Source organism: Cervus elaphus, chromosome 22, assembly GCF_910594005.1.
Source record: "Cervus elaphus chromosome 22, mCerEla1.1, whole genome shotgun sequence".
NCBI lineage: Eukaryota > Metazoa > Chordata > Mammalia > Artiodactyla > Cervidae > Cervus > Cervus elaphus.
Window position 1 is genome coordinate 5,211,792 of NC_057836.1, and position 14,767 is coordinate 5,226,558.

The 14,767-nt window shown below is 50.4% G+C and overlaps 1 protein-coding gene across 3 annotated transcripts in view; it reads left to right on the forward strand.

Moving 5' to 3' along the window:
- Positions 1-11,988, forward strand: part of SHISAL1 (shisa like 1) — a 139,987-nt gene extending 127,999 nt beyond the window's left edge. For all 3 annotated transcript variants that reach the window (XM_043881952.1, XM_043881950.1, XM_043881951.1), the window contains exon 5: positions 6,194-11,988. In XM_043881952.1, coding sequence (XP_043737887.1) covers position 6,194 — 1 coding nt within the window. In that variant the 3' untranslated portion in view covers positions 6,195-11,988. The remainder of the gene's footprint in view (positions 1-6,193) is intronic.
- The last annotated feature ends 2,779 nt before the right edge of the window (positions 11,989-14,767 follow it).

The window sequence follows — 14,767 nt, forward strand, 5'->3', positions numbered from 1 at the left end:
TCCAATGAGTCAGCTCTTTGCATCAGGTGGCCAAGGGATTGGAGTTTCAGCTTCAGCATCAGTCTTTCCAATGAATAGTCAGGACTGATTTCCTTTAGAGTGGACTGGTTGGATCTCCTTGCAGTCCAAGGGACTCTCAAGAGTCTTCTCCAACACCACAGTTCAAAAGCATCAATTCTTCAGCGCTCAGCTTTCTTTATAGTCCAACTCTCATATCCATACATGACTACTGGAAAAATGATAGCCTTGACAAGATGGACCTTTGTTGACAAAGTAATGTCTCTGCTTTTTAATATGCTGTCTAGGTTGGTCATAACTTTCCTTCCAAGGAGTAAGCGTCTTTTAATTTCGTTGCTGCAATCACCATCTGCAGTGCTTTTGGAGCCCCCCCCTCCAAAATGAAGTTGGCCACTGTTTCCACTGTTTCCCCATCTATTTGCTATGAAGTAATGGGATAGCCCAGTCAAAGCTATGGTTTTTCCAGTAGTCATATACGGATGTGAGAGTTGGACCATAAAGAAGGCTGAGCACTGAAGAACTGATTCTTTCGAACTGTGGTGCTGGAGAAGACTCTTGAGAGTCCCGTGGACAGCAAGGAGTTCAAGCCAGTCCATCCTAAAGAAAATCAACCCTGAAAATTCACTGGAAGGACTGATGCTGAAACTGAAGCTCCAATACTCTGACCACCTGATGGGAAGAGCCAGCTCACTGGAAAAGACCCTGATGCTGGCAAAGATTGAGGGCAGGAGGAGAAGGGGGCAACAGACGATGAGATGGTTGGATGGCATCACCCACTCAATGGACATGAATTTGAGCACGCTCCGGGAGATAGTGAAGGACAGGGAAGCCTGCGTGCTGCAGTCCATGGGGTCGCAAAGAGTCAGACCCAACTGAGCGACTGAACAACAGCAACCACCCCACAGCACAGTCAGGTTGACACGTAGAATGAGCCGTCAGGGCTGCAGCAGAGCGAACAGAAGAGGGAAGACGAGCGGTGTGACCAGAGGGGACAGAGGAGAAGGTCTTCGGCTTCTACTCTGAGTGAGATGGGAGCCAGTGAGCGTTTTGAGCAAGGGAGTGCCATGACACGACATGCCGTAGATTTTCACAGGATCCCTCTGGCTGCTGTATGGAGGGAAGACAGAAGGGCTGGACTCGTGAGGAGCCCACGGCAGGAGCGACGGAGGAGGCAGGAAGGGTGAGGTTGATGGCTGCACACGCAGGCTTTACTGAAGGACTGGCTGTGGGTGTGAGAGAGCAAGAGGGGCCAAAGGTGCTCTGGGAATCCAGTGGTCATTCTTGGTTTGCGTTTGTTTTGTTTCTGCCCACTCATTTTTGTATAATTATGGAAAAACACACAACAAAATTTACCATTTTAACCGCTGTACTTTTCACAGGCATTGAGTACATTCACACTGTTGTACAACCATCACAACCATCCGTCTCCCAAACCTTTTCATCATCTACCCATCCTATTATAGGAAACCTTTCCGAATCATTCTACCTGCAGTGAATTTTGTTTGTGATCCAGCCTCAGTCTTTTTTTCTTAGCAAGTGTGTGTGGCTCATTTACATTTACTAATACGGCAGCTACATTTAGTCTTAGTTCTGTCATCATAGTTTATGATATGCTTTCTGCTTTTATAGCTTTTGTGGGGGTTGTCAATTTTCACCATATGCTCTCTGTTTTCTTTGTTTTATTTTTTGTGTATATGTCTTCTGACAATTTGGAAGACTGTGTTTTTCATCCCATAGTTATCTTCATAATTATGCTGTCATATGATACCCTTAATCCTCCGTTTCTTTAGACAATGTTTATTTTCTCCCTACTATGAGTGATGCCCAAATTAGAATATTTCTACTTTCCCCTCTCCTTCTCCCTCTTCCATCAAATGATTTTAGCTGATTATATTAGTTTTTCCATTTGCCTTTGTACCTCTAATATTATTTCCATCTCTAAATGATTTTCTGGACTTCTAGCTATAAACACAGAAGACAGTTTGCATATATTACCTCCCTCCTTCTGACCTCCACCCTCCCTCCTATAGTCTATATCAGTTCTCTGTTATCTCTTTTGTTCTTTTTTTTATAACAGTCACAATACATTAGTTTCAGACATGCTCCTACAGCTAATTAGATTGTCCTTGCCAGTCCTCTTGCCAGAGTTACTCTGCTTACTCTTGGTTATCCTAAGCATTGTTGTTCAGTCGCTCAGTCGTGTCCAGCTCTTTTCAACCCCATGGACTGCTTTACACAAGGCTTCCCTGTCCTTCATTATCTCCTTGAGCTTGCTCAAACTCATGTCCATTGAGTCGGTGATGCCATCCAACCATCTCATCCTCTGTCGCTTCCTTCTCCTCCTACCCTCAACCTTTCCCAGCATCAGGGGTTCTTCACATCAGGTGGTCAAAGTATTGGAGCTTCAGTTTCAGCATCAGTCCTTCCAATGAATATTCAGTGTTGATTCCCTTTAGGATGGACTGGTTGGATCTCCTTGCAGTCCAAGGGACTCTTAAGAGTCTTCTCCAGCACCACAGTTCAAAAGCATCAATTCTTCAGTGCTCAGCCTTCTTTATGGTCCACCCTCACATTAGGCTTCCCTGATGGCTCAGACGGTAAAGAATCTACCTGCAATGTGGGAGACCCAGGTTCAGTCCCTGGGTCAGGGAGATCCCCTGGAGAAGGAAATGGCAACCCACTCTAATATTCTTGCCTGGAGAATCCCATGGACAGAGGAGCCTGGTAGGTTACAGTCCATGGGGTCCAAAAGAGTCGGACATGACTGAGTGACTTCACTTTCTTTCTCACATCTGTACATGACTACTGGAAAAACCATAGCTTTGACTATATGGACCTTTGTCGGCAAAGTGATGTCTCTGCTTTTTTTAACATGCTGTCTATGTTTGTCATAGCTTTTCCTGCAAGGAGCAAGCATCTTTTAATTTCGTGGCTGCAGTCACCATCCACAATGATTTTGAAGCCCAAGAAAATAAAGTCTGTCACTGTTTCCATTGTTTCCCCATCTATTTGCCATGAAGTGATGGGGCAAGATGCCATGATCTTAATCTTTTGAGTGTTGAGTTTTAAGCCAGCTTTTTCACCCTCCTCTTTCAACTTTATCAAGAGGCTCTTTAGTTCCTCTTCCCTTTCTGTCATTAGGGTGGTGTCATCTGCATATTTGAAGTTAATGATATTTCTCATGGCAGTCTTGATTCCAGTTTGAGCTTCATCCAGCCTGGCATTTTGCTTGATGTACTCTGCATCAAAGTTATTTAAGCAGGGTGACAATATACAGTCTTAACCTACTCCCTTTCCAATTTTGAACCAGTTTGTTGTTCCATGTTCAGTTCTAACTGTCGCTTCTGGACCTGCATACAGGTTTCTCAGGAGGCAAGTAAGGTGGTCTGGTAGTCCCATATTTTTAAGAATTTTCCACAGATTGTTGTGATCACACAGTCAAAGGCTTTGGCATAGTCAGTGAAGCAGAAGTAGATGTTTTTCTGGAATTCCCTTGCTTTTTCTATGATCCAACGGATGCTGGCAATTTGATCTTTGGTTCCTCTGCCTTTTCTAAACCCAGCTTGTACATCTGGAAGTTCTTGGTTCACATGCTATGGAAGCCTAGCTTGAAGGATTTTGAGCATTACCTTGCTAGCCTGTGAAATCCTATGAGTATCCTCTATTAATTTATGCAAGAAGGGCTCATGCAAGCTACAATTTAAAAAAATGCGTTTTAAATGTTTTTCTGCTGACTTTATATTTAAAATCTGGTTCATCTGGGCCTTAAATTCTTTCTTCATTCATTCATTTATTCAGCAAAGTGTGCCAGTTACTGTTCCAGATCCTGGCAATACAAAAATGAACACAGAACAGCACTGCCATGACCCTCATGTAGCTTATTATCTAGTTGGGAGAGACAAATGATAAGCTAGACCAGTAAGTAAAATATCTGGTGTGCTGGATTGAGATAAGTCTAGGGAGAAAGATAAAGCAGGTGATGGGGGCCCTGGCTCAGTTTTGTGAAGTAGAAGAGACAACTCCACAGACTTTCTCACCCAGAGCCCAGTAATGCATACTGAGGTGTTGGCTCTGCCCTTCTGAGCATCACTCACTCTGGAAACATGGGCTTTACTGGCCCAGTCAGAGCCCTTCCATCAACTCCACACCCTTGACCCTGGAACACACACTAGAGCTTGATTGAAAATGGTTTATCTGTTGTTCACTTGCTAAGTCATATCCGACACTTTGTGACCCCATGAACTGCAGCTCGCCAGGCTTCCCTGTCCTTCAGTATCTCCTGGATTTTGCTCAAACTCATGTTTATTGAGTCGATGATGCCATCTAACCATCTCATCCTGTTCTGAGAGAATAGCATTGAAACAAGTATACTATCAAGGGTGAAACAGACCACCAGCCCAGGTTGGATGCATGAGACAAGTGCTCAGGGCTGGTGCACTGGGAAGACCCAGAGGGATGGGATGGGGAGGGAGGCAGGTGGGAGGGGGGATTGGGATGGGGAACACATGTAAATCCATGGCTGATTCATGTCAATGTATGGCAAAAGCCACTACAATATTGCAAAGTAATTAGCCTCCAACTAATAAAAATAAATGAAAAAAAAAGATAACCATCTCATCCTCTGTCGCCCTCTTCTCCTCCTGCTGTTAATCTTCCCCAGCATCAGGGTCTTTCCCAATGAGTCAGTCCTTCACATTAAGTGGCCAAAGTAATAGAGCTTCAGCTTCAGTATCAGTCCTTCCAGTGAATATTCAGGGTTGATTTCCTTTAGGATGGACTGGTTTGATCTCCTTGCTGTCCAATCAGATGCACGTAGCAGAAACCCACCTATAGTGGTGTGGTGGTAGACCGTCTGGGACTGTCACCAGAACCAGGTTTCTCCCTGCTTCCCTTCCCACTCCGCCCACATTAGTGAAGGTCTTTCATTCTTATGCTCTTCTCTGAATCCATGTTGCCTTCCCGATAGACTACATAGCTTACATGGCATTGGCCAGAGTGGGTCATGTGACCACCCTTGTCTGCAAGGGAGTGTGGGAAGGTGAATATTTGTGACTGGGTTATTGCTCCTATACATGGATATAGGACTGGGGGTTTACTGTGTCTGCCACAGATGGAGTTTGTGTTTTTGTTCCTCGTTATCCCTACTTGGAGGTGATCTCCGTGAGAGAAAGGACAATGGCAATTCAACTCTGCCAATCAAAGCTGTAAGTGCCCCCATGGGCTGATGTTTACACTCCTGATCTTATCCCATGATCTGTTGACCCATCCATGTGCCAGCAGCGTTCTGGTTTCCTCTCCATGGCTTTGTATGATACGGTCATATTCAGTGGTGTGACTCCAAGATTCATAGTGTTTTCTTTTATTTTTATTATGGGTGTTATCGGGATCTGTTCTTAATATCTTCTATTTCTTATAACAAGGGTGACCGTATGGTTTAATATCCAAAGTAGAGTACTTTTGAGGGTGAAAGGGGAACAGTATTGAAAATTATAAGTATTAACTGGGTCTGTCGTAAGCCAAAACATTATAATAACCCTGGTAGTCACTGAGGCAGAAAAACACTGTTGGTTTTTGTAAGTTGATCTGATGTCTTACAGACTGAAAGTTGTATCTTTATATCTGCACCCTGTGTTCTAATAATTAGCTTGTTGATTCTCTTGGGTTTTTTATGTACGTGATTTGCTGATAATGGTAATTAGGATTTTTCTGTTTCATTCTCGACTCTTTATGCTTTTTTCTTATCTTATTGCTTAGGCCAGAGGCTTCCCTGGTGACTCAGATGGTAAAGAGTCTGCCTGCAGTGTGGGAGACCTGGGTTCAATTGCTAGATGGGGAAGATGCCCTGGAGAAGGAAATGACAACCTACTCCAGTATCCTTGCCAGGAAAATTCCACAGACAGAGGAGCCTGGAGGCTACAGTCCATGGGGTTGCAAAGAGTCGGACACAACTGAGCAACTTCCCTCACTCAGAGGCAGTAGTGCTGTATGGAACCATAGTGATGGCAGACTTGCTTTCCTTGCTTCCAGCCTTAAAGTCAAACAATCCTCAGTGTCTAGGAGACAAAGATGGCATGTGTGCAGAGAAAAACCTGGCTTCTCCTGTCACTGAGGTCAGACAGAAATGTCCCCATGGAGCAGACACCATGTGATATTCTGTTCTCTTCTGCTTTCCTAGAAAACCCTTTTGCCGTGCCTCAGGATGGGGGAGGTGAGACCCAAAGCACCTGGCTCAGCCTCCAAGAAGAACAACTTCAAGACGCCAGGGAGAGCCAAGACGGCCGTGGCGGTGGTGGAGGAGAAAATGCTACCTGTGCCCGAACCCCCTTCCTTGGACTTCTAAGACTAGGAGCAAACAGCGGTGGGAGGCCAGGGTGCAGGAAGGGGCTTCTGAGCCACCCGTCTGCGAGCAATAGTCCCACTTTGGGCTGGTGGCTTCTGAGAGGTGGCACCATTGTGGACTCAGGATGACCAACATGGCTGCTCAGGCCAGGTCAAGCAGAAGGATTCAGGCCTGTGCATCCCACCCGTGGTTCCCCTCCCCTTGCTCCCTCCAGTCGTGGCCTGTGGGCCTATCCATGTCAGAATTTTGAATGTGAGTGTGCGTGAGTGTGTGTGCGTGTGTATGATTAGGGGTGTCTTTTTGTTTGATTGGTTTTATCGGGGTCCCCCAAGTTCTCTGATGGGCCTGGGTCCCCTTGTGGTGGGAGTCCCGGCCAGCTCCTGCTGGCAGCTGTGAGCCAGATGGAGTTGGCAAGCATGGGGTGCAGCCCCACTGGGTGGGCTGTGCAGCACATCCTCCTGGGGTGGTTGGGATGCAGAAACGCCAGTGGGGATGCGTTCATATGGAAGTTTTTCCCCATCATGACAGTGATAATGAGAGACACAACTCAGGCCATCTATGGGGCAGGCAGTAGATTGACTGTCTTCACACACATCCACTCTCATCACTTGGGAAGTGAGTAGGATGAACGCCCTGCAGAAATGGCCTGGGTCTCACAGCCAGGAGGAGACCAGTGCTCGGCTTGACCTCAGAGGTCTGAGAACCCAAAATCAAAGCTCCCCAGCCCAGGGCCCCCAGTACAGTCCCTGGAACATCTCCCCAGTGACTTCTCTGTGGATGGGCCATTGTCCCAAGCTTTCCACCACTGCTGCCCCAGGACCCTCTTATGGCACATTCTGTTTAAGCACCTACTGTATACCGGGCCCCTTGCTGGGCAGCAATCTGGAAAGGAGATGAGCCAGAGAGGCCTCCTCCTTGCCCCCAGAGGGAAGAAACAGACACACAGATCTTTGCTGGACAGAGTGATGAGCACTCTGGAAACTGAGGAAGGAAAGTTCTAGAAGCCCTTCCCATTTAAGGCAAGACTTCCATGCAAACCTGGATGTTCATAATATCTGTCCACTGAGCTCACCACCACTGCCATCCACCCCACTGCCCCTGGGTGCACGCATAGAAGAGCATGATCTGGGAAATGATCACATAAATCCCTGAAGGCCACCCTGGCAGCGTAGACACTCTCATTCCACTGGTATTAGCGATGCCAGAATCTCCCCCAGCAACCAGCTGGGTGGGCCCCTGCTCCTCTGCTCAAGTACCTTTACTCAGCTAGACCCAGTGTCTCCAACGGACCCTCTATCCATCAGATGTGGCAGAGAGCAGGCAGCCTTGTGGTACTGGTGTCCTAGCTGGGGGAGAGGACAGGGAAGAAATGACCAGTGAATAGGAAGGTAGTAATAGCAGTGAGCCCTAAGCCAAGAATTCAATCAAAACGGTGTTCATGAGGGTCCTGTTAAGTTTGACCAGTCTGGGAAGGCCTTGCTGAGCAGGTTCAGCCCAGACCTGAATGATAAGCAAGAGCCAGCCGTGGACATTGAGGACAGAAGAGCTTTCCAGGCAGAGGGAACAGCTAGTGCAAAGACCCCGAGGCAGCAATTGGCTTGATGATCTCAAGGAACCAAAAGAAAGTCAGGTTGGCAGGGATGCAGAAGAAAGGTGGGAAAAGAGGCAAGTGAGAGCCCAGACACTGTGGTTCACTGAGAGACACCTGAAGCTGGGTAGACATGACACCCACCCTCTGATGAAGCAGAAGGACATTTTAAGGGCATCAAGCATTCCGCATCCAGCCTGGCTCATCAGCCCCGTGGAGAAGGGACTCCTCCCATTCCATGGATTAGGATACTAAGACTCAGATGTGTCAGGTGGCTGGCCCAAGGTCACAAGGGCAAGCTGAGGAAGACCCAGACCTATGGCTTGAGTCTGGTCTCCTCAGACAGTGCTGCCAGAACCCAGGGGTACCGTTTGGTGTAGGACACACCAGACAGGAGAATCTCTGTCTGGGGTCTTGCTTAGGGATCGGCACTGCTTCCTGCACCCTGGATGCTGAGTCATCCCTGGACCTGCCCCAGAGACTTGTCCAAGCGGAGCAGCTGTTGCCACAGAGGGTTGCTCAGCAGCCATTCGGCACAGCTGGGTCAGCCCACACCTGCATCCCATGGACGGAGCCCTGGGAGTCAGAGAAACCCCAGCCTGGGGGAGGGGGTTGGGCACAGGCCCAGACTCTGACATCAGCTCTGTAGGAAGATCAGGGTGGCCTCGGGCAAGTCCTGTGCCTTCTCTACTGTCCGTTGCCCCATCTCTGAAAGGAAGGGGTTGGCCCAGGTATTTAAGGGGCTTGCATCTCCAGCTTCCTGAGGTTCCAGATGGAGTTCATGCAGCTGTTCACACGGAGACCCTTCCTCTGCCAAGAGGGAGCTGGGGGCCCTGCCTGCCTGCCACGAACGCTGGGCCCAGGGCCACGGTCACGGAGACCAGCAAGGGCTATGGTCCCCTGACTGTGTCGCCCAGCCTGAGAACTTGCAGGATGCTGCTCCTGGCCCCACAAAGGTCTCTCCAGAAGGGACTGATGACCCCTTGGGTGTTTACGGTTGCAGCCGGTGAGGGATCCAAACACTCTGTTGTAAGCAGGTGTCCCCTCACCATGTAGCTCAGCAGCCATCACAGACTTAGCGAAGCAACGGGGCAGCCTGGGATGCAGAGGACAGAGCGTGGGGACCCACAGCCCTGCCCCTTCTCCACTGGGCGGTCTTGGGCAAGTCACTTCACCTCTCTGAGGTTCACCTGTCCAGTGTGTGGGGTGGGGGCCGTGGCTGGAGTGATCGAGGGGTGAGGGCTGTGTGGGTGGTGTGAATGCCCATCTGAAAGGCAGGCATGCAGTTCAGTCCCTCCCAGTGTCCAGAGGTCCTCAAAGCCCCCAGGAGATGGGCCTGGCAAAAACCTGTCCCATCCTACCATGGCAGATAGATGTGCCAGTAAGTAGAAGACCCCTGAGATGATGCTCAGGGTAGTGACAGGTTCAAGTAGAGATTTACAGACTTAGTGTTTTTTAGTGACTCCCAAACCTGTTTTTTCAAGCTGCCTACTTTTACTTTTTACTGTGAGCTTCTGGCTATTACCACGTACTTTGCAAAAATAACAACAACAATAATAATAATACTATGGAAAGAAAAGCAAAAAAGAAGAGAAAGAAGAATGGCAATATATCCGCTGAGGAATCTGTCCTTAACCCCTTGTATTCATAAGGACTTTTTCCCACTGGGAACTGTGTGTTATCACGAGCAGTTTTATGCTTTCCTTCTTGTCTGTGTTCAGTGTAATAGTGCGTTTTGGAATCTCTACGCAGAACCAATACCTGGTAGCATCTGTGGGTCTCTCTGCCCTTGCCTGAACCTCAGAGATCCCCCTGCAGCTCGAGGAGCAGCCTGCTATACAGGAGGGCCCGGGACTGCCAGATGCCAGCCCAACATCTGATGCTGGCCGGGACCTATAGGAAACAGGCCTTAACTGAAAAAACACATACACACACGTGCACACACACACACGTGCACACACACATGCACACACACATGAATCTGCAGGTAGAGCCTGTCTCTCTGATGCTTTATAGCGAAATAGCAGGTAGGCAGCTAGTGTTCCTGGGGTGGTGGCATTTCCCTTCTTCATCCAAAACCTCCAGGCAAGTTCAGCCCCCGGGCTGGAAAGGACTTGGGGGTATCAGGGAAAACACGACCAAGAGTGGGGTTGGCAGTCTTCTTAAGAAAAGCTTCCTGGCTCCCTTGAGGCCATTCCACCGAGATTATGGGTGTGGCCAGAACTGACACCATCTCCCTGCACCCATCAGATGCCCAGACCCCTGGCCACACCAGGCTGGGGTCCTAGCCCTTGGCTATCTCTCCAGACCACAATCCCTGCTCAAGCCCTGTCTCCTGGCTCCTCTGACACCCCATTTAGTGTGTCTACTGGAGGTCATGCCATGAAAGAAGACAAGTTTCCCAGAGTCTCAGGCTTTTAAAAATTGTTTATTGGTTTATTTTCATTTCTTCAGCTTGGCTGATTGGCCCCCACCAGTAGGAGGAGTCTTGCCCTAGGGGGTCCTGAGAGGTGAATTTGCAGATTCGGCATGACCCCAGTTGACCCTACAGCCTCAAGCAGAGATGCTGGCGGCGTTGCTTGTCAATGTTAAGGGGCAGCCGTGTCATTGCAGAGACATCTGGGTGGGCCCCCCTCTCTCCGGCAACTTTGGGGGAGTAGTGTCTGCCTGTTCTCAGTGGCCTTCTGAAAGGTCAGCAGGGCAGCCACCCACCCAGTGACTGGATGACACCCTGGTCACTGCCACCTGCAGCCCCAGAACTCACCACCAGGCTGGGGTGATGTCCTGTCCCCTCTGGAAAATCCACACCACACCGTGTGACTGACTCCAAGCTGCCCAGCTCCTGCTGAGGGCATAAACGCAGCGCCAGATGGTACTTAAGCGATTGTAGGCAGCTTTGGGGCCCGTGGCCTGAAACTCAAGAGTTGAGTTAAGCAGTCAGGTGAGACAGAAGATTCTAGGAAGTCCATTTTGCTCATACATGCATTCATTCATCTGTTCAACAAAAACTTACCCAGTGCCCCTCTGGGAGCATTTCCTGCTGCAGATGGAAAAGTCGGGGGAACCCGCCGTGTCCGAGGGAGAGGCTGGGACCCCCTGTGAAATGACGTGCTGTGCCTGATGGTTAGGAATGCTCAAATCCACAGGGAGAATAAGTGACCTTGGAGGTGACATTGTTTCCCCCCCTTTGCCCCGCCCCCAAGCCTCCAGTCCAAGATGCCGCCAGATAGTTGGTGCTAGATAGATGCTTGGCGAGTCAGCGGCTTTGACTATCGGTTACACTGTACCTAAAACTCTTATCTTCCCATCAAAGCCCTGACCCATGTGCCCTTGACAGACGGAAATTCAGGGCTGCTGCAGTGCCCACCTCCAGGGGGCCCCATTTCTATAGACGGCGCTGTGAACAGCCGCCCCTGGGTTGGTGCAGTGAGCTGCCCTGTGAATTGCCCTAAACTGCTTTCTGAAATGTGCAGGATCCCATCGAAGCCAGAGAACCCCCTGGAGGGTCACCACGCATGTGACCAAAAGTTGCAGATACCGTGGCCTCTGCGGGCATCCAGCGTGGCCGCAACTGGACCCAAACTGGTGACCCCGAGAGAATCTCTTCTTGGAACCTCACCTCGGGTTCTCACTTCAGTTCCTTCCTGTCTCTTCCCCATCTTCTGGGTTAAAGCTAGTGGGCTATGTCACGATCAGCTAACCAGTTAGAGTCTAGGTGATGGGCAGTAACTAAGAGGGGACTGCGAGGGTGAGGGGCCCAGTCCCCCTGACCAGGTGGGACCCCCTTGCCCCCAGCCAGACAAGGGCACAGACAGACTGGTCTCTCTCCTGTAAACCCCCGTTTCACGTGCACAGGCATGGGGTCTCTCTGAGAGCTGATAACCGGGAAAACCAAAAACCAATAATATTCCTAATAATAATAAAATATAATGTAATAACAATAATGTGTTTTACACGGACCGCTGTTGCACTGCTTTTGTCTTTATATACTGTAGTTTTTATAAAGATGTCCTTAGGTTTTAATAAAGGAGTGTCACATCAACTCTTCCCTGTCCTGAAATTTCGTGTTTCACCATGTCCCCGGGGGCAGCTGCGCTCACATCTGTTGTCAGGGAGGGTGGACCCCCAGGGCCTGGGGGGTCTCAGCTGAGGAGCTGCCCGGGATGGCGTTAGGAGCAGCCGGTCACACAGGGTCCCCCCAGAAAGCTTCAGAGGGTCCAGAGCCAAGGACAGATCGAGAGGGCAGATGATGACCGCCTCTCAGAGGGCAAGAACCAGCTGGGAAAGCGGACAGAGCCGCCCAGGGGCACACTGGCTGGTGGCAGGCGGGTCAGCGACAGTTGCTAGGGACTCAGCGCCGTCCCCACCCGTGCCTGTGGACGACACGGGCAGAGGGCGGCTCTGCTGGTCAGCGGGTTTCCGGGCCCCGCTCGGAAGAGAGCCCCCCGACAGTGGGGCCGCCCTCAGGCTGGCGGGTTCACAGTGGAGGACCAGCCTCTGTTCTCCAGCAGGGACAGACACACTTACTGGGCAAGTAGGGTTCTGTGCCTCCAATACAAGGGGGGGCCACGCTGGAGCCTCTTTCCGCCAGTCTTCAAACCCCATCATTCCCAACGGGCCCAGAGCAGTGGCTGCCCTCTGGCCGAGTCCAGCTCAGCTCGGGAATTTCCGGCTCAGGTGCTAAACAAACTCTCTTGCCAGCCCACCAGACTTGATCCCCATTCCAAGGTCCAGACTCTTGGCATACACCCTCCTCCTCCCCAAACCTCCCCCCCGCACCCCAACCCAGCCTCCTGGCTAGAGCAGACAAAAGGACCAGGCGAAGGTTGGGGGATGGACTGGGTTGACGTCACTGTTTTGCTGCTGCAGGCACGTCCTTGGGGCACATTGGGGATCTTTGGAGAGGCTGTGGGGAGGGTCTTTTATGCCCCTGTTTTCAGGCAAGGAGGGCCAGGCCAGGATGCAGCCTCATGCCCACACACATGCACACTCACACACACACGCCCCCTCCCTGCCTTGGTGCTGGGGAGGGGACAGAATAACCTTTTGAACAAAGATTCCGCTGGAAAGCTGCCTTCTGTCTCCCAGCGGTCCCTTCCCCCACATCAGGGTCAGCTCCGGCCCCAGCTGCCGACAGGGGTGCCAACATGAGAGAGTACAGTGGTAGCTCCAGAGGCCTCAGGATCTCAGGTGCCCAGCTGGATGTCTCAAACTTGATCCCATGGGCAGCGGGGAGCTGTGGTCAGGCCGGGGGCACGGGAGAGACAAGATCAATCTGTCCTGGGGGGCAGTAGGGTCTGGGCATGGAAACGATGCTCTCTGGCAGGACTTCATAGGCTGGAGACTGTCAGCGACGACGATGGAGAAGCTGAGCAGTGCTGGGTCCCGCCCCGCTTCTCTGTACCCCCTTCCTCTCCTGCTCGGCCCCTGAGCCATCGGGCACAGCGGACGGGCGCTTCCTGAGCGAGGAAGAAGAGCCCGTGGTCCATACTGGACAGACACTACTTCCTCCTGAGAGAGATGTCTGCAGGAAGGAGGGCCACCTGCCTCCATCCCAGGAGCAGGCCAAGGGGTCCTGGTGGGATGACTGTCCTCACGCCACCTTGGCCCCGAGCCTCCACAAAACGAAGCAGCCAGGCTCTGTCCACGCTGAGTCCTATCTCAAGATCCCATCCCCGTTGCCTGTGACAACACCCCCTTCAATCTCGTATTGGGGGTCTCCCCCTCTGCTGGGTCAGTACCGCCAGCGTTCAAATAGGCCTTCGTTTCACCTGTCTGAAAGGCACACCCCACCACGCACCTCCAGTGATCAGACTGCGCCCCAACACCCTGCCCAGCCCGTGAGAGCAGCTGGAAGCCGTAGGCCGCATGTATTTTTTAAAGCTACCTGAGGGCCCTAGAGAGCTGACAAGGTAGCAGAGAATTTTGACTTCAAGATCTGAAAGAAAACAAGCTCAGAAAGAGGAGGTGGCTTGGGTTGCTTTTTCCCTGGGAACTTACTGATTCTGAAAGGAGCTGAGGGGATGAGCCAGGCTGGGGGGAGGCGTGGGAGTCCAGGACTGCGGGAGGGAGGGATATGCAGCCCCCGTTACTGATGGGGACCCCGAAGGCTGCACCAGGAGAATACGGATGAGCCCCTGCAGCTCAGTTCTGCTTCCCCTGGGGGCCCAGAGACACCCAAATCCTGAAATCACTTTAAGGGGGTCCCAGATTGCTAGCACGCCCACGTAACTGATAACAGTGAACACTGATCTTCCCCCAGAGGGATTTCATCCTCCCAGGCTTCAAAATATTTCTGCAAACCATTTATCAAGTCTCTACACCCTCAGAGGTAGCCAGGCACAGGATGCAGCAATATGCATAAGAAACAGCAGAAACAGATCACAGGAGAGGCCCGCAGAGGCTCCAAAACAACTGCACTTAATAAGCTCAAGATGACAACCCGCTGCAGTATTCTTGCCTGGAGAATCCCATGGACAGAGGAGCCTGGTGGGCTACAGTCCATGGGGCTGCAAAGAGTCGGATATGACTCAGCGACCAAACAACAACAAAAAAATACTCAAACCACATAAAATTATGTCTAAAAACTGAAAACCAGATGCACAAAATATATAAATATTTTATATCATATCATTTTTATATTATAAAAATATTATATAGGAAGTTTTTAAAAGAGCCAATTAGAAATCGTAGAAGTAAAAGTATAATTACCGAAATTAAGATCTCAGTAAATGGGTTTAATTTACGGAAGCTTCAATACTTTGACCACCTGATGAGAAGAGTTGACTCACTGGAAAAGACCCTGTTGCTGGGAAAGAAAG